Genomic DNA, 20,221 nt, shown 5'->3' on the forward strand with positions numbered 1-20,221 from the left:
AGGCACTTGCAGGTTCAGTAGTGACGGCTATAGACACTTCAACTCTGACACTTCAACATATAACCCTATATTAGAAGAAAAAAAAATATATGAAATGGTGATCCTATTTACAGGTCATGAAAATAATACAAAAAAAAAAAAAAAAAAAAAAAAAAAAAACTACTACTACTATAGGGTATTTGGATTGTTGTAAATTCAGTTTGACATCATTATTCATCAAGACAAGATGCCCCTGCATCCTTACCCAATAGGGCAGTGCAGAACATTCATTTATAGAAGCCAGACATAGTTCAGGTCATTATAGGATGAATTATGATTGATTGCTATGATGTTACAGCACATTTTGTTAATTGATCTTAGGCAAAAATAAAGTAAACCTGTATGAGACATACAGTATGTGTAGACTGCCGTTGCTGAGCTCACAGTTTTTTTTTTTTTTTTTTTTTTTTTTAACAGTCACATGGAACCTCCTTGGATCTAGTATGCAGACAGGCGCAGACAACTGTCTACTTTGGAGCCCAGGACATATAATTATCCACATACATTCACTGACTTTCTATATTTCTAGCGAGTCCAGTATGTTATCGTCACATCCAGCTCAGAGTCTAAATTCTGCTCTGCACCTCCAACACCCTTTATAGCAGTATAAAACCCAAAAGCAAACAATACATTGCAGCTTCTTAGATGTGATGGCTGCATTTGTTCTCTTTTCTAGGCTTTCTTTCTTTTAATGTCACCTGGTATTCTGGCCAGTAAGTCTGTTTTTCAAAAGAACAAGCACTTCTGCCGCTGTAGATGTTACAGGGATGAGACAAACTATCACTAATAGCTGTGCTTACAATAATCAGCTTTTTATATAGCTAAAAACCTTTATCCCAAAAGGAAAAAGTGGTTTGCTGTAGCTGCTTATAAAGTATCACCTGGAGTTTGGCTTTAGTTTATTAGTGTATTAGTGTATTTAAATCTGCTAGTACAGCTAACACTCCCCTCCCACCAGACTGACAATGCTGCTTTCAAAAGGCGTCTCTCTTGCTACTTCAAGACTGGGGGCACTCTAAAAAAAAAAAAAAAAAAAAAAAAAAAAGGAGGTGCGTTACTGGCCAGATCCCCAGGGGAAACAGAGGGGAAAAAGCCTAAAAAAGAAAAAACAAATGCAGCCACCACATTGGATTATTGGTAAGCTGCAATATCTCTCCGGGACTCTCCTCCTGATTGGCTGAGACACAGCAGCAGTGCCATTGGCTCCCGCGGCTGACAATTAAACTCAGTTAGCCAATCAGGAGAGGGGGTGCGGCCGAACTGCAGTTCCGTGCCTGAATGGACACACGGAGCTGCAGCTCAGCTGAGGTGCCTCCATAGCAATCTGCTTGCTGTGGAGGCACTTGACAGGAGGGAGGGGATAGGAGCAGCGAAGAGGGACCCAAGAAGAGGAGGATCGGGGCTGCTCTGTGCAAAAATCACTGCAAAGAGCAGGCAAGTATAACATATCTGTTATTAAAAAAAAAAAAAAAAGACTTTAGTATCACTTTAAAGTAAGGCCTAGCTCTAATGCTGGAAGGCCTAAGGCAGTGGTTCTCTACTCTTGTCCTTAGGACTAACAGGCCAGATTTTAAGTATTACCTTTGGGAAGATGCAGACTAGAATACTGCAATTACTGAGCAGCAAATGATATCACCTGTGATGAATTTCCGTTATCTTGCAAACCTGGCCTGTTAGTGGGACCTGAGGACAGGAGTTGAGAACCACTGGTCTAAGGCATCTAAACGTTTTTTTTTTGTTTGTTTTTTTTTTTACTGGTAATGTATTTATTGGGGGGAGCAGTGCCAAAGTAGAGGGACCTTGTATTTTAATTTACACTTAAAAATCACCAACAGTCAAACTATTAAATGTAACCCTTCATTCAGGTTAAGGCTGTCTTTACACCTATGCGGTGCGGTAGTGTGTGTTTTACCACAACGCATAGCACTTTGTATGTTACAATGTCATTCACATAAGAGTACCACTGCATCACACAATAACAATCAGCGCACCCACACTGCATATGCTAAAAAGAAAAATGGTGCAGGGACATTTTTTCATCCATTGAGGTGCTTTGGCAGTTGGTTCAAAATGAACCACATAATGCAAAAAAAAGACTGCAACTGTAGGCAGACAAGTAAAAGGGCTGCAAGTATATTATCCTACCTTCTGGAGGTTCCCAGGAACCCCAGTGCTTGGAGAACTCTAATTTGACAATAGCTCCTGAAGTTGTGCTTTAATCCCTTCTGCCTACTGTAGTCACTTCTGGTCAGTGAAGAGGTCTGGTCAGCCAGTAGTGATGTGCGGGAGGACAGCCCAGAAGTCACTTGGGGGGGGGGTCCCAGGAAGCTCTAGGCCGACAAAAACTGTTTTATCTGCCTTTGGTGTAGGAATTTTAAAATAAAGACATGTTCCAATTTAAATTAGCTACTTATATCGGTAAAGTAGAGCATTATAACTGGTAAGGAGAAATTGTGAAGAGGTGGCCCTACTACAAGTACAGTATTTGACACTTTCCAGTTCCTTTGATTGTTTTTTGCAGCTATTTGGTGCAGATATAATCTGTAAAAAAAAAAGAAAAAAAAAAAAAAAGAAAGGACACACAATTAACATCCCAGGAGGACTGTGCTGGTGTTCGGAAAATTACAAAGATAAAAAAAATACTATCCACAGAAGGTGTAATACCTTTTGCATCAGATACATTTATGCTACAAAAAAAAGGAAAAAAATTAAGGGAATACAATCTACAATAAGTATGCTATTCCTACATTTCTAACCTACTCAAAAGCAGTCATAGCGGTTGAAAAGCAAAAGGGGAAGTAAACCTAAATCACATTTAATTTATATAAAAGAGAAAATAAATTGAGCATGTAAAGAAAGAGAGACCAAAATAAGCCTGCTGAACAGCATGTATGGTTCCTGCTCTTACCTTAACCCTTACTGATGGAACCCACAGAATTATTATCATGAAAATTTCAAGTTACTGAAGAAATCGAAACTTGCACTCAGCTAGGGAAGCATACTTGTGTGCATCATAGTTCTATTAGTAAGTTAGAGTTAAAAACTGGCACCTTATAAATGACATTATTTTACGTATTGCTTTTCCTGTTCAGCCCCCCTTCTCGGGTACACTGTCATAGCCAGACCCTGATCAGTCTTTTTCAGCCCAAAATGACTTAACACATAGACCAATTGATTGAAGGCTCTGCAGCATTCAGTGGCAGATATGTCTAGTTTTATAAAGATTTAAAAACCTTTGAGAGGACCTTGTGAATACTATTGGCCTTTTTATACAAGGCTTATGTTATGTTTGCTGGTTCTTTAACAGCAGATCTATCCATAATGGGTTTCTCTATGTTTAATAATACAGGGAAGGGATTTGTCCCAACCAGATCTGTATTGCTGTCTGGTACCCCAATGAGAGACTTCCCATAGCGGTACTAAAGACTCTAACGTGTACAGGCTGAGATTCTCAAGTCACTAGTCAGATATATTCTTTGCATATTACTATAGAATCCACTATTAATACACAGTATTACCTGCCCTCTGGTATATTCTTCTTAGTAAATTGTAGACCATTTTTAGGCCAACAACAATGGTAGCTCAATTAAATATCTGTGCTCAGACTGCAGTGAATATGTCAAAGGCATGGAGTCACCTCCTTCTCCTCCAGTGAGGTCCCAGGAACCAATACAAACCCTATGGAGAACTGTCACCACCAATTCCATGGTTGGAGTCATTCTATAACTCTGCAGCTACATAACAAACAAAAAAAAAAGTGTGTTTGCTCCGTTCTGACACAGATACTTTTCCAGCAAGGCCACTATTCTATATGGCCGCTAATACATATATTACAGTCATAATCATCAATGTGAGACAAAGTCAAGTATATTCTGCTGCCTTCTTACACTCACAGTTGTATTTACTACATTCTCAAAATTTCTCTCTTCCTATTGAAAACCATCAAAAAAACCTATCCAGTTTGCAGACAACTAGCTGGACACTATTTACAGTATTACAACCTATAGATATTGGCGAGTCAGTCTAATTAGATCATTAATTTGAATCTTCTTCTTTCCACTTAAAATGCATTTATTAAAATAATGAATTTCTGCATGGAGTACAGCAGTAAACCAGTCTGTATCTGAACTATTGTCAGTCTGCATATCTGCTTGTTCATCAGGAAATATGGTCCTGGGCTCGTCTTGGCACAGTTAGCTGCTCATAGGTGGGGAGGGTGTTACTTGACAGGTTGTTTTCATTATTTAGGGAATTACTTCTGTGCGGCGTTCGGTTTATTGGTTGACCTCCTGGATGACCGGTAACGAGATGGTGAAGCATGTCAGTTATGAGATTCAGTTTAAGGTCCATCTGGGTTACCTAGAGAGGAAAAAAAACAACACTGGAATCTCAAGATATGAGTCAATGATATCACACCTACTTACTGCTCCATAGACACAACATTGCTTTCCTTTCAGCGATGAAACAGTAACCTTGTCAAAATTATGACAATGTGATACTTATATTGTTTTTAGGGGATACACATAAAGTTATTTTTAAATATTTTAAAAGAAAAATAAAACAAAATCCTTTTCCTTTTACAATCTGAGAAGTGTTACTGTTGACGCAAAGTATAAAACCAATTCTGCAATTTGTCCCATTTATCATGACACTTAAATCGATATTAAACCCTCAGTTTTAAGCACTTTTTAATCCTCATCTACAATATCTCACGAAAGTGAGTACACCCCTCACATTTTTATAAATATTTTATTATACCTTTTCATGTGACAACACTGAAGAAATGACACTTTGCTATAATGTAAAGTAGTGAGTGTACAGCTTGTATAACAGTGTAAATTTCCTGTCCCCTCAAAATGACTCAACACACAGCCATTAATGTCTAAACCTCTGGCAACAAAAGTGAGTACACCCCTAAGTGAAAATGTCCAAATTTGGCCCAAAGTATCAATATTTTGTGTGGCCATCATTATTTTCCAGCACTGCCTTAACCCTCTTGGGCATGGAGTTCACCAGAGCTTCACAGGTTGCCATTGGAGTCCTCTTCCACTCCTCCATGATGACATCAGAGAGCTGGTGGATGTTAGAGACCATGCACTCCTCCACCTTCCATTTGAGGATACCCCACAGATGCGCCATAGGGTTTAGGTCTGGAGACATGCTTGGCCAGTCCATCACCTTTACCTTCTTATGCAAAGCAGAGGTCGTCTTGGAGGTGTGTTTGGGGTCACTATGTTGGAATACTGCCCTGTGGCCCAGTCTCTGAAGGGAGGGGATCATGCTCTGCTTCAGTATGTCACAGTACATGTTGGCATTCATGGTTCTCTCAATGAAATGTAGCTCCCCAGCGACGGCAGCACTCATGCAGCCCCAGACCATGACACTCCCACCAAAATGCTTGACTGTAGGCAAGACACACTTGTCTTTGCACTCCTCACCTGATTGCCGCCACACGCGTTTGACACCATCTGAACCGAATAAGTTTATCTTGGTCTCATCAGACCACAGAACATGGTTCCAGTAATCCATGTCCTTAGTCTGCTTGTCTTCAGCAAACTGTTTGCAGGCTTTCTTGTTCATCATCTTTAGAAGAGGCTTCCTTCTGGGATGACAGCCATGCAGACCAATTTAATGCAGTGTGCGTCATATGGTTTGAGCACTGACAGGCTGACCCCCCACCCCTTTAACCTGTGCAGCAATGCTGGAAGCACTCATACGTCTATTTCCCGAAGACAACATCTGGATATGATGCTGAGCATGTGCACTCAACTTCTTTGGTCGACCATGGCGAAGCCTGTTCTGAGTGGAATCTGTCCTGTTAAACCGCTGTATGGTCTTGGCCACCGTGCTGCAGCTCAGTTTCAGTCTTTGCAATCTTCTTATAGCCTAGGCCATCTTTATGTAGAGCAACAATTCTTTTTTCAGATCCTCAGAGAGTTCTTTGCCATGAGCTGCCATATTGAACTTCCAGTGAACAGTATGAGAGCGTGAGAGTGATAACACCAAATTTAAACACAAGCACAGGTTAAAGGGGTGGGGGGTCAGCCTGTCAGTGCTCAAACCATATGACGCACACTGCATTAAAATGCTCCCCATTCACACCTGAGATCTTGTAATACTAACTAGTCACATGACACCGGGGAGGGAAAATAGCTAATTGGGCCCAATTTGGATATTTTCACTTAGGGGTGTACTGGTTGCCAGCAGTTTAGACATTAATGGCTGTGTGTTGAGTTATTTTGAGGGGACAGCAAATTTACACTGTTATACAAGCTGTACACTCACTACTTTACATTGTAGCAAAGTGTCATTTCTTCAGTGTTGTCACATGAAAAGATATAATAAAATATTTACAAAAATGTGAGGGGTGTACTCACTTTTTTGTGATACTGTGTGTTTTAGTTTAAGCTAGTGCCATGTCCACTGCCCCAGGTTTCCATTTTCAGGATGGATGAAAGAGAATTTAACAAATCATTAAGCGGGAAAGTTTATCATTTGTTATATGGTGCTCAATGTGTTAAAAAGTATAACTAAAAGGCAAAACTTTTTTTGTTTTTGTTTTAGACAGAGTGGAGATGGATTAGAACCCTTGTCAGATTTTTTGCTGTCTGTGCCCTTTAAGGAAATTCACCCTCTCTATGTGTCCTGTTTACCATTATCATTGAAAGAAAATCCCAAATTTTGGGTTGTCCTCAAAATATTGCAATAGGGACAGTCTGGTGACCTGGGGGTTCCCAAGGTATTCCCTTAGCTTGCAGAGATTTCCTCTTACTCCCTGTTCGGCTATGGGACAGGAAATGAAGAGAAAAAAAAAAAAAAAATCTGACCTGGTTATAACCTTCCATTGTCCAAATCACCGGTATATGAAAAAAATTGTTTTGCTTACAGTTCTACTTTTTTTTTTTTTTTTTCGTAAAATCTTTTTTTATTTGAATTTTTCATTAGCATACATAGTTCTACTTTTAAAAGAGAAGGATGGACAATGCTTTTTTGCTTGTGTTGTCCTGCGACCCAGAATCAACCGAAGTCACAGAGCCGCTCAAGACTCTGAAAGCATCTCAACCAAATTGTTGGGATCCACCCAGATGCCTGATCGGCAGCTGGCTCAGCCTTTCAGTGCACTCCAGCTGCTCCCACCCCCTCGCCAGCCTGGTGCTCCAGTGAGTGTTGGAGGGGCAGAGCCGAGTAAGAACTGAGCGATCAGCAGTCATGTGATTGTTTAGTTCTAGGTCTTAAGCTGGCCATGCACGGTTCAGTTTTGAAAAACAGATTCCCACATCCACACATTCAAAGTAGATGAGGGAATCCTCCTCGGTTGGTCATTGTATTCTGACAGCCGAGGAGTCAGCAAAAGGCTGCAGCGCTGATCAAACTACAGATTTCAACAAGCCAGTTTATCAGAGGTTGATCGATAGATCGACTTTTCATGAATGTAAACAGCCTAAACTGATCAAAATTCGGTCTGTTCCTGCTGAAACTGCAAATTTTGATCCATCGGCCAATCACAGCGCCGTAGCCGCGATACCCGGAAGTAACTCTGGGGAGAAATGTCGCCGGCCAGTGCTGTGTACGGGCACCGCAGCGGGGGCTTCCAGCTCAGGGGAGTATTACATAATGAGCTAGTATGCTATGCATACTAGCTCATTATGCCTTTGTCGTGCAGGTTTTTTTTTCATGTGGTTTACAACCACATTAAGCTTAAACATGCTGAGGGTTCAATACCACATTAAGTTGTGTTTTTGGTACAAAGTATGGTAAAGTGAGTTAGATTTTTTTCCCCCCAAAATTAGGCTACAAAATATATTTCAAATTGAAAAAGAATAAAAAAAAAGCTAAGGCAGGCAAAGAGTTAATAAAGGCTATTAAAAATTTCCAGAAGTTAATCAGGTGTTTGAGAATAGGAAAAAATTCTGTGGCAGCTTAAATATATAGCAAAAATTTTCACTTATGCTGCAAAATTGTTACATTGAGCAATGACTGATACAACTTAACACACTATTTACACTGATCAATAATGCCTCATGCAAAAAGGGCGTTTACCCAGCTCTCCTAAACGCCTTTCCTCCTGGCAGTAATTTTTGGCAGAAAAAAAAATGCTTCATGCGCGTAAACACATCAAGCACTTGGGTGTGAATTCATTTAATTCACTAGAATAATAATTTATTATCATTAATATTAAAGGAGTTATCGCATGTCAAGCATTTGTTTTCTGCCCAAATGCGGCTGCTCCTGGATGCGTTGGCAGTGGTTTTTTTTTTCTGCTTCTAAACGCTTACAGTGCATCCGGAAAGTATTCGCAGCGCTTCACTTTTTCCACATTTTGTTATGTTACAGCCTTATTCCAAAATGGATTCATTATTTTCCTCAAAATTCTACAAACAATACCCCATAATGACAACATGAAAGAAGTTTGTTTTATTAAAATAAGAAACAAAAAAGTATTCACAGCCTTTGCTCAATACTTTGTTGAAGCACTTTTGGCACCAATTACAGCCTCAAGTCTTTTTGAGTATGATGCTACAAGCTTGGCACACCTATTTTCAAGCAGTTTTTCCCATTCTTCTTTGTAGAACCTCTCAAGCTCCATCAGGTTGATTGGGGAGTGTTGATGCACAGCCATTTTCAGATCTCTCCAGAAATGTTCAAATCAGGTTCAAGTCTGGGCTCTGGCTGGGCCACTCAACAGAGTTGTCCCAAAGCCTCTCCTTTGTTATCTTGGTTGTGTGCTTAGGGTCGTTGTCCTGTTGGAAGATGAACCTTCACCCCAATCTGAGGTCCAGAGCGCTCTGGAGTAGGTTTTCATTAAGGATGTCTCTGTACATTACAGCATCCATCTTTAACTCGATCCTGACTAGTCTCCCAGTTCCTGCCACTGAAAAACATCCCCACAGCATTATGCTGCCACCACCATGCTTCACTGTAAGGATGGTATTAGCCATGTGATGAGTGGTGCCTGGTTTCCTCCAGACATGATGCTTGCAACTCAGGACAAAGAGTTTCATCAGACCATGAGAATTTTGTTTCTCATGGTCTGAGAGTCTTTCAGGTGGCCTTTTGGCAAACTCCAGAGGCGCTATCATGTGCCTTTTACTGAGGAGTGGCTTCCATCTGGCCACTCTACCATACGGGCCTGATTGGTGGAGTGCTGCAGAGATGGTTCTTCTGGAAGGTTCTCCTCCCTCTACAGAGAAACGCTGGAGCTCTGTCAGTGACCATTGGGTTCTTGGTCACCTCCCTGATTAATGCCCTTCTCCCCCGATTGCTCAGTTTGGCCAGGCAGCCCACTCTAGGAAGAGTCCTGGTGGTTCCAAACTTCTTCCATTTACAGATGATGGAGACCACTGTGCTCATTGTACCCTTCCCCAGATCTGTGCCTCGATACAATCCGGTCTCGGAGGTCTACAGACAGACAATTCCTTGGACTTGATGGCTTGGTTTTTGCTCTGACGTGCACTGGTAACTGTGAGACCTTATATAGACAGGTGTGGGTCTTTCCAAATCATGTCCAATCAACTGAATTTACCACAGATGGACTCCAATCAAGTTGTAGAAACATCTTAAGGATGATCAGTGGAAACAGGATAAACCTGAGCTCAATTTTAAGTATCATGGCAAAGGCTGTGAATACTTATGTACATGTGATTTTTTTTGTTTTTTATTTTTAATAAATTTGCAAAGATTTCAAATGACTTTCACGTTGTCAACATGGGGTATTGTTTGTAGTATTTTGAGGAAAATAATGAATTGAATCCATTTTGGAATAATGATGTAACATAACAAAATGTGGAAAAGGTGAAGTGCTGTGAATACTTTCCAGATGCATTGTAAGTGTGCATAGAGGAGAATTTAAAAGGAAGAAAAAAAAAACAAAACACCAGACGCCCCTAAAAGCAGCCGGGGTTGATTTACTAAAACTGGAGAGTGCAATATCAGGGGTAGTTGTGCATGGTAGCCAATCAGCTTCTAACTTCAGCTTGTTTAAATAAGCTTTAGCAATAAAATTTGGAAGCGGATTAGCAGAGCTGCACCAGATTTTGCACGCTCCAGTTTTAGTAAAAAACCCCCAGTGATTTTTAAACACCCAAAACACTTACCTGGCACCACTCTCGATCAAGCACTGTCCCTGGCGGCAGCCCTGCTCTGCTCTCTTCCTGCATTCAGGGGCTTTACTGGATTTGTCAGTAAAATCCAGTAATGAGAGATCGCGGGGCGGGGCAAAACCACACTGTGTGTGTGTGTATATGGACACACACAGCTCAGGAGCGCACCCACATGAGTGCTTCCATAGTGAGCAGCTTGCTATGGTGCCACTCAGAGAAGAGGAGGCAGGAGCGCCAGTGGGGACATCAAGGGAGCAGGTAAGTATACCATGTTTGTTATTTTAATAAAAAAGGTTGGCTTTACAATCACTTGAAGGACTGAGACAATAACAGCAACAATGGCCTATTACTAAAGAGCAAACATTATTATAGTAATACAAACTACACTGCAATACAACCTTGAAAAAACGTTTTACCTTATCTTCTACACGGTTTAATCTTGATCCAATAGTATTATTACCACGATCTTTCACTTTATCTGGAAATAAAATAGATAAACATATTTAAGTAAAATAACAGTTTTAATTACAAGTGTTTTCCAAAAATCAATATGAAAAGATTTCACTTTCATATTAAACTGTGAAAATCTATTACATTAAATGTATATAAAACCAATTTGTAGTTCACACCAGATTACATTCTGGAATTTGCTTAAAAAGGTACAAACTGTAACGAGGATGTCACATGACATTGTCCAAGGAAGGGTATAATAATTTGACTACTTATACCTGTATACCCTGTTATGGACCAGAGCAAATGTAATACTTCTGGAAAGGCAAGGGTGTGCCCTTATGGAGCTTCTTACAATTTGTACAATAAATAGGAGATTTTATGGTAAAAATTGTTTTGCTGCATTAAAGTCCCATTGGAGAAAACTCTTGTTCTACAACTTTAGTCAGGAGTCATGTGAGCGCCGGTAGACGCTCTGATAGAAAGTAGAAATCAGTATCTTTCATATCGATCAGACACTGGGACACATATTGTTATATAACAGAGGGGATGGAATGAAGAGATTATGGTGGCTTAACAACCACTTTAAGTTATAAAAAGGAAAAAAAAAAAGTTTGAAGATGAATTGGTACAAAAATAGCAGAAAAATAGGGGGTTAAATAGAAACACAGAATTTTTATTTATTTTTTACTTGTAAAGGTTGCTTTATCTGAAATACTATACAGGTAAAAAGTCATTCCTTTGCTTATGAGTGTACCCGAGTAAACAGAATGTAACAATACTATAATAAAAATGTTGTTACATTGTATTTTTTAAAGTGTCCTTTTAGCCAAAGCACACTAATGGCCCGTACACAAAAAAATCGGACGAAAAATACCGCTTTCAAAATCGATCGTACGATAATCTGATCATTAGTACACAGCTTTCGAGAGCCGATCATGACAATTCATCTGATATTATCCGATCGGACAAACATGAACATTTTTCTCGTACGATACCAGATCGTACGGTTTCCGATTTATTCATTCTGTCGTATGAGAATTTTTCGTAACTTTAGTAATCTCTCCATTTTTGATATGCCACTAGCATGCAAAAATAAAAACGGACGATCTGTCGTATGATTTTCTGATCGCGTGTACCGGCCATGACTTTTGTTTTGCCCTTTTGTCCTGACCTAAACGATCCCACCCTCCTTTTTCACAGATGGATACTTGCCAAGATCCGGGGCTGTATCGTGTAGGCGCAGCCAAGATGGGGAACCTGTCACCACTGTATGCAAACAATGGGGGCTGCAGGCATCGAATCTCGGTACAGAGAGTTTGATAGTTTCGTTCAGGACAAAAAGAATAAATGTTCTGAAAAAGTGCACTTGTTCTTTAAAGTATAACTAAAGGCAAAACTTTTTCTTTTTGGTTTTATATAGAGTGGAGAGGGATTAGAACACCTATCTGTTTTTATTGCCACCTGTGCCCCCTATTAGGGAGATTCACCCCTTCTATTTGTCCTGTTTACCATTATCATTGTAGAGAAATAATGTGCGTTGCGCTAGAGTAAACCAAATTGATATATGTACACCTAAGTGTAAATTTAAGCCAATTATGTGTCAATCAATTAAACAGAAAACGCACGTGACAAATTCATATGAAACAGCATTAAAGTGCAATGTGCATATACAATATTATCATTATTATTCAGGATTTATATAGCGCCAACAGTTTACGCAGCGCTTTACAATATAAAAGGGAGACAATACAGTTATAATACAATACAATAGGATTAAGAGGGCCCTGCTCAGAAGAGCTTACAATCTAATAGGGTGGGGCAGGTGGTACAAAAGGTTGTAACTGTGGGGAATGAGCTGGTGGAAGTGGTAGGAGATTAGTTGGAGACGTGATAGGCTTTCCTGAAGAGATGAGTTTTCAGGGATTGCCTGAAGGTAGCAAGAGTAGGGAATAGCCGGATAGATGGAGGTAGCGAGTTCCAGAGGATGGGAGAGGCTCTGGAGAAATCCTGGAGACGAGCATGGGAGGAGGAGATGAGAGAGCTTGAAAGCAGGAGGTCTTGAGAGGAGCGGAGAGGTCGATTTGGGCTATATTTGGAGACAAGATTAGTGATGTAGCTTGGGGCAGAGTTGTGAATGGCTTTGTATGTTGTGGTTAGAATTTTGAATTAAATTCGCTGGGTGATGGGAGCCAGTGTAGGGATTGAAGTAGAGGGTTGGCAGACACTGAGCGGTTGGTAAGGTGGATAAGTCCGGCAGCAGCATTCATGATAGACTGAAGAGGGGATAGCCTATGGAGAGGTAAGCCAATGAGAAGGGAGTTGCAATAGTCAAGGCGAGAGATAACAAGGGAGTGAATGAGGAGCTTGGTGGTTTCATTTGTTAAAAAAGGGCGAATTTTAGAGATGTTACGGAGGTGAATTCTACAAACTTTTGACAGCGATTGGATTTGAGGCTGAAATGACAAGTCAGAGTCTAGGATTACACCTAGTACCCTGGCGTGAGGGGAGGAACTGATGGTTGCATTGTTGATTTTGATGGAAAAGTCATGGAGGGGGGCACGGGCGGGGGGGAATATTAATAGCTCAGTTTTAGAGAGATTTAGTTTAAGGAAGTGGTGCGACATCCATGCTGATATGTCAGTTAGTAAGTTAGTAATGCGAGAGGAGGCTGAAGGAGTGAGGTGAGGAGTAGACAGATATATTTGGGTGTCATCAGCGTATAAGTGGTATTGGAAGCCGTGGGCAGTTATTAAGTGACCAAGGGAGGAGGTGTAGATAGAGAAGAGAAGGGGTCCAAGAACCGAGCCTTGGGGGACCCCCACAGAAAGGGGCAATGGAGAGGAGGAGACAGAGTTGTAGGTGACACTGAAGGAGCGCTGTAATAAATAGCCAGAGAACCAGGATAGAGCAGAATCTCGGAGGCCAAGGGAATGTAGTTTATTAAGAAGGAGCGGGTGGTCAACAGTATCAAAGGCCGCAGAGAGGTCAAGTAGTAGGAGTATGGAGTACTGGCTGTTGGTTTTAGCAGTTAGTAAATCGTTAGCGAGTTTTAGTAAGGTAGTTTCCGTGGAGTGCTGCGAGCAAAAGCCAGACTGTAAGGGGTCAAGAAGGTTATTTTCATTGAGGTAGGAGCTAAGACGGTTGTAGACTAAGCGTTCTAGAAGTTTAGAGGTGAATGGGAGCAATGAGATGGGTCTTAAGTTGTTCAGGTCGGTAGGGTCCAGTGAGGGCTTTTTAAGAATGGGAGTGATCTGCGCATGTTTTAGAGGGGAAGGGAAAATATCAATCAATATCAATACAATATCAACAAATCCAAAGTGCATACATAGAAATGAAAGTGCCCAGTGCTCAACATAGATATCAAATGGTCCTGTTAAACAATCCTATGTGGCAAGTAGAAAAAATCCTAGAAATAAATGCAAAAATAAGTGTATATAGCAGTGTCAATGTATAGTGTCATCCAGCAATATTCCTTACGTTATTACACTATTGAGTTTTTTCTTGTTTATGATATTGAGCTGCATTGAACCAGGCTGGAGATCGGCACCTGAAAAAACTCAATAGTGTAATAACGTAAGGAATATTTATTTATAAAACACACTCCCCACAATGGGCTACTCACATTACACCGGTGCGTGAGTGCACCGCTCTATATCAAGCTTCCAAAGTAATTAAAACTGCCAGTATGGCGTGTGGTATGGTATGCTTCTCTCACGATCAGACTCCGTGCTGCTCACGTGAGCACCTGAAATGAGTATAGAGCCCGGGGGTGGCTCCAAAGCATGTTTTGACACAGTTAGCTACTGTGTCACACGTTCTGAGGTAAGCACAACAACCTGGGGGGGTCACCGAAGTGCACCGGAGCATGGTTTTGCAGAACCTAGTATTGGATGAGCATGCTGGATGACACTATACATTGACACTGCTATATACACTTATTTTGGCATGTATTTCTAGGATTTTTTCTACTTACCACATAGGATTGTTTAACAGGACCATTTGATATCTATGTTGAGCACTGGGCATTTTCATATCTATGTATGCACTTTGGATTTGTTGATATTGTATATGCACATTGCACTTTAATGCTGTTTTATATGAATTTGTCACATGCGTTTTCTGTTTATTTGATTGACACATAATTAGCTTAAATTTACACTTAGGTGTACATATATCAATTTGGTTTACTCTAGCTCAACGCACATTATTTCTCTATATTAGTTTGCACGGTTATGAAACGTGATCTGCGTCTGCAGCCGAGTATTATTATTTGTCACTTTATTGGCATTGGACTGTTGTGGCTTGCAAGATTTTTTCTTTATTTACCATTATCACTGAATGTGAAAGTAAAAGAAAATTCCAAATTTTGAGGGAAAATCTTTCAAAGGGGACACTAGTTCTGGTGAGCTGGGGGGGATTTCCTCTTATTTCCTGTTTGGCTATGGGACAGGAAGTGAAGGGAAATCTCCGCAATGGGACACAGATGGTAAAAAAAAAAAAATCTGACAGGGGTTATAACCCTCCCTTACTCTATGCAAAATGAAAAAAGTTTTGCCTATAGTTCTACTTTAAGCTTCTAAGCTGTGTTCAAAAGCTTCACATTACTCAGCAATGGCTGTACTACAGACCTAGTAATAGTGATGGGGAGCGGTAGCAGGGCAAGAGGAACATGGTATACAGCGTATGCCATGTATAATTCAATAAAGTTTTTACAAACTGTATGCCCCAAGTATTCAACTACATAAAACTGTAGCTAAGAGCAAACCTGTCTACATGCAAATACAAACTATTTTTTTTTTTTTAATAATGAATATCTCCAACAGTTTTATCCATTTATAAAGTTGTTCTGACCAAATTCACCCTCACTTTCAACATATTTTGGAAAAGATAAAAATAACCCAGCAAAGCAATGCGGATAAATCATTATTTGTTCAAAATTTACCCCTTCCGTATCCGAACATATCTTGCGGTTTTCAGTTGGAGAAAGGACATTTGTTCTTAAAGTGGAACTTTAGTCAGAAAATTGAGTCCTGCTAGATCACTTCATGCTGGCCCCTTTTGCAGGTATAGCTATATAAAACATTAAAAATAAGTGCCTATACTGTTTAAAATCCAGTAATACACTGTCTCACCCTGCTCTGCAGATGCTCACTTCCTCTCCATTGTTAGGCACTGCCCAGTTTGTAGAGACCAATCTGCTGACAGCCTTAAAGCGGAATTAAACCCTCCTATCTATTACAGCCAAGGAAGCTGCTTCTGTTTGAATTGCAATTGCCATGGTGCTGCACATCTGATAAGTTATGACACCAGCCATTTGATGGTTTGACAGTTTGGTTGAGGACACAAGAGAATGTGACATTTAGCAATCTTGACAATCCAGGAAAATAACTTTTTTGAAACCGTTAAATTGCTGGGTTTAGTGTCACTTTAGAATTTACTGCTTTTCCGGGGTTCTGGGCTTCAACAAAATGGCAGCCTCCAGCAAGAAGAAACAGGAGCAATGCTGGAGGCAATTTACATTTAATTTTGGCAGCATAAATATTAATGTAGAAAGTATGTTCCTCTCTAAAGAACATTTATTTTTTGTTATAGGTAAAGTTCCACTTTAAAGCAGAACTTCACTTAAAAGTGAAAAGTTTTGTTCATACCTACTCCCCCCCAGTTTGAAGTATTTCTTTATAGGAGTGGGTACAGTACCTTTTCTCTGACAGGCGCCCACTCCCACTTCTGCATTTCTCAGCTAGGCGAGAATTACGAAGTTCTGTCTGCACTCCTCTCTGCCTGCAACCTCCTGGGATACGTCACATGTCCAAGGAGGCTGCGGGACCAGTCTTAAAATGCAGTGCAATCTTGCACATGCGCAGTGGGGAGCGGGCTGTGAAAAAGCAGGACATCACAGTCGGCTCCCACAGTCATGATGGGGGCACCGGGGATGCGAAGACCAGCAAAGAGCCGGAATGTGTGAAGACAACATTGGACTCCAGGACTGGAGTGTGTCCAATTCTTAAAAGTCAGCAGGTTCAGTATTTGTAGTTGCTGACTTTTAATAGATTATTTTTTTTGTTTTAATGATCGTAGTTCCCCTTTAACATTTTCTTAACGGTCTGTCGACTTTTCACCACTTTGTCAACACTGCAACATTCCATTTCACACTACTATACACTGGAAAAACAGCAGTAAAACATGACAAAGTGAAGTGAAGCAAAATAAAAAGTAAATATTCCAACAACCTCCAATACACCCCTGTGTTCCCTCCAATTCTAGATGGGGCATAACAGGCATGAACTTGCCTACCATAATGAGGTCATATGAGGGCGCAATATTAAAAGAGGCACTTGGTACTGCACAATAAAGATTTTCATTTTTGAATATACATGTGGCCATTCCTTTCTTAAAATAGAAAAGCAAAAGCTTCACCATGAATGCGCCACATTCCAAGGTTGGGTGATCAAATAATCTAACTGTCCCCAAGTATTTCAATAGGAAAAGATTACCTGACCCAGAGAGAAAGAGTGAAGGTTTCCCCAAGGACTGGTCAAGCCTGTAAAAAAAAAAAAAAAAAAAAAAAAAAAAGAACATAAAATAACTTAGAAACACATAATCAAGTAACCATGTGTCCTAAGGATATTTACTTTTACAATAAAACAGTATTTTACAAATAAAACTAGTGAGGTTAAGGTGGTCAGTATTCCTTTTGGAGAACAACAATAAAATATCTGCTCGCTGACCGCATGACTTAGATGTATGGTGGCAAGGCAGCTCTCCTACGCTGGATCACATACCCAGTACATGATCCAGTACTTCCGGGTAAAGGGTGCACCACGGTGCTGTAATTAGGCACAGGACAAGCAGAACAGTGGGGGCCGGCCAATGGATGTCCACCAGAGCTGACTGAGAACTGAGCGATCAGCAGTGAAGTGAACGCTCAGTCTCAGTCTTTATCTGTCCATGCATGCTTCCGTTTTTATGGGACAAGAAGTGAGGAGAAATCTCCCTAATGGGACACAGAAGGCAAAACAAATAAACTAACAGCGGTTATGACCCTCCCTTACTCTATCCAAAATTAATAAAAATTTTTGCCTATAGTTCTACTTTAACTCTAAACTGATGATGCGAAAATGCTTTTAAAGCGTCACCTATGCAAATGGATACTGAAGTTAGTTGTCATTTTATGGGCGTGTACAACTTTAAAGCTTGCCATGACTGGTAATCACTTATTTGCAAAAAAAGAAAGAAAAAACCCTGTGTAAAAAGTGTAAAAACAAGTAGCAGCACACTACAATGTCTGAATACTTAGATGGAAATACATACACACATACAAAATAGGTGTGCTTATGAAGACCAATGTGTATTTATCACAAAGACAGTGGCGGCTGGTGCTGTATATTTTTTGGGGGGGGCAAACAAGACATCCCACCGACCCCCCCCCAACCCCCCCCGGGTCGGTCGCGCAAACACCCCCCCCTTTCGCTCACTTGTCGTCCCCCCACCAGCCCCGCTCTTACCCCATCTAGGTCACCTCCTCTGCGGCTTCCCTCCTCCTTCCCTCGGTCTTAAGACACGCTTCCTGATTGGCCAGGAGGTGAATCAGGAAGACAATAGCGAATATTTATTTTTTGAAGCCAATTAGAGCCTCAGGCTCAAAAAACCCCCCCAAAAAATCCTTTTGAAACCCATGCGTCCGGCGCCCTGCATGTAGATTAGGGGCCGGGTGCATGCGCCCCATATGAACGGACCGCCAATGCAAAAAGATATAAACTTAGTGTACACAAAAAAATATAATTATTTTTTCATCAAATCCATAACTCCTTCAGTTCTTCCACCATGAGAATATAAAAATCATCCCCTGCACTTGGGAGCACCATTCACACGGAGGGTGCCTGGGACCAGACGGAGACTGTGGTCAAGTGAAAAATCTAACATTAAGGCAGTTCCCTAAGAGATCAGCCTTTACTGTGTGCAGTAGTAAAACATAAGAGTTCCTCTTAAGCGCTGCCCCGTGTTACTATTATTGTTATACAGGATTTATATAGCGCCAACAGTTTGTGCAGCGCTTTACAATGTAGGGAGACACTACACCAACAGTACAATTCAAAACAAGAGGGTTAGAGGAGCCCTGCTCCTGCAAGCGTACAATCTAAGAGGGAGGGGCTGGTAAAACAAAAAAGGTAGGGACTGTGAAGGATGAACTGATGAGGGGAGTAGAAGATTGGTTGTTAGTTGGAGGCAGGATAGGCCACCCTGAAGAGATCAGTTTTTAGGAATCGCCTAAAAATGGAGATAGCCGGACAGATTAAGGTAGTGAGTTCCAGAGGATGGGACTTCACACTGTAATTAGTTGCGTGTTGCATTAGGAGGGATATGCTGAGCCTGCGCCCACTCCACAAGTCCGGAGTACCTCTGTTACCTCACTCTCAGTAACAGAATGGGGGCGTGCCCTGCACCTAGTGCGGACCTCACTCCTTCGCTCTCATATCTTGTGACCAGGCCATGGATCTCTAATGTGGGTTTGGTTCCGGTTGTTACTGGAAAACGAGCCAGATATTGATCCCCTCGCTACCAGAGGACATGTCACCTTTATCAGATAACATGCCCAATGACTGGTTGCTTTGTGTCTTGCGCTAGTACTTGGTTACTATGTTTTTTCCCTTTGTCTTGCAGAGTTAACCCCTTGGTAGTAGATGAGCTTCATACCCCTTTGTGCGTTACAGACTCTGGTTCTTTTGATATGCCAGAACCAACATGCACCCCTTTGAATAACTTCAGACCAAGCTTAAAACAGTTGATGCAACTCTTCGATTCCGGTATGAGGCATTGGAGCACAGGGGTTGTGCACTATCACACAAGTTGAAGTTTGCAGTGGTGCACCCAAGATTATTTTTATATTCTCACGGTGGAAGAACTGAAGGAATTATGGATTTGATGAAAAAATTATATAGATTTGTTTTGTGTGCAATAAGTTTAGATCTTTTTCATGAATACACATTGGTCTTCATAAGCGCACCTGTTTTGTATGTGTAAATCTATTTATATGGTGCAACCTTCTTTTAAATTTTACTAAAAATGTGGTAATATATTGCATTTGCGTGCCCTAAAATTAACTTGTGTATTATTGCACTTAATAAACTGTTGCTCTAATACCACATGACAAACATTTGAAACTGCCACAATTTTGTTCTCGAGGGTCTCTGCTTTCAGAAAAGATATCATGTTTTGGGGTTTTAACTAATCTTCATGCATAGAATGATTTCTTAAACCTGTAAAACATGCAAAAAAAAAAAAACACATGACTTCTTTGGCAGCAAAAGGGTTAAAGCAATTGTGCAAGGTGAAAGAAATCTTAAAAACATGTCCTGCTGAGGGTATTTAAGGGCGATGGTTGGGAAACACTGCTTTAAACCAGAGGCTCAAATGATAACCTAATCTAATTCACCTAGCAAAGGTTTAACGAAAAGCAGCCCATAGGTAGACACTCACAGTGTGTACCACATCAAGACAGTGGAGATGGTTTTCTTTGGGATGTTTCACAGCAGGACATAACGAGGGAAGATACCACCATTGGGGCGCCTTACAGGATAATGACACTAACTCAGAGCCCCTCCACACAGAGGTGATAGCAATGAGAAAGG

The 20,221-nt window shown here is 40.8% G+C and overlaps 1 protein-coding gene across 3 annotated transcripts in view; it reads right to left on the bottom strand.

The window, feature by feature from the left end:
- Window positions 1–404: 404 nt before the first annotated feature.
- KCNQ1 (potassium voltage-gated channel subfamily Q member 1) overlaps window positions 405–20,221 on the bottom strand; it is a 185,107-nt gene continuing 165,290 nt past the window's right edge. For 2 of the 3 annotated variants that reach the window (XM_073604554.1, XM_073604553.1), the window contains 3 exons: window positions 17,087–17,133; window positions 10,556–10,617; window positions 405–4,398 (listed from right to left, as the gene is read on the bottom strand). In XM_073604554.1, coding sequence (XP_073460655.1) covers window positions 4,198–4,398; window positions 10,556–10,617; window positions 17,087–17,133 — 310 coding nt within the window. In that variant the 3' untranslated portion in view covers window positions 405–4,197. Of the gene's footprint in view, window positions 4,399–10,555; window positions 10,618–15,533; window positions 15,663–17,086; window positions 17,134–20,221 lie in introns of those variants that run through there. The other variant, XM_073604555.1, reaches the window with a different exon arrangement.

This window comes from Aquarana catesbeiana, linkage group LG11, assembly GCF_042186555.1.
Source record: "Aquarana catesbeiana isolate 2022-GZ linkage group LG11, ASM4218655v1, whole genome shotgun sequence".
Lineage (NCBI taxonomy): Eukaryota > Metazoa > Chordata > Amphibia > Anura > Ranidae > Aquarana > Aquarana catesbeiana.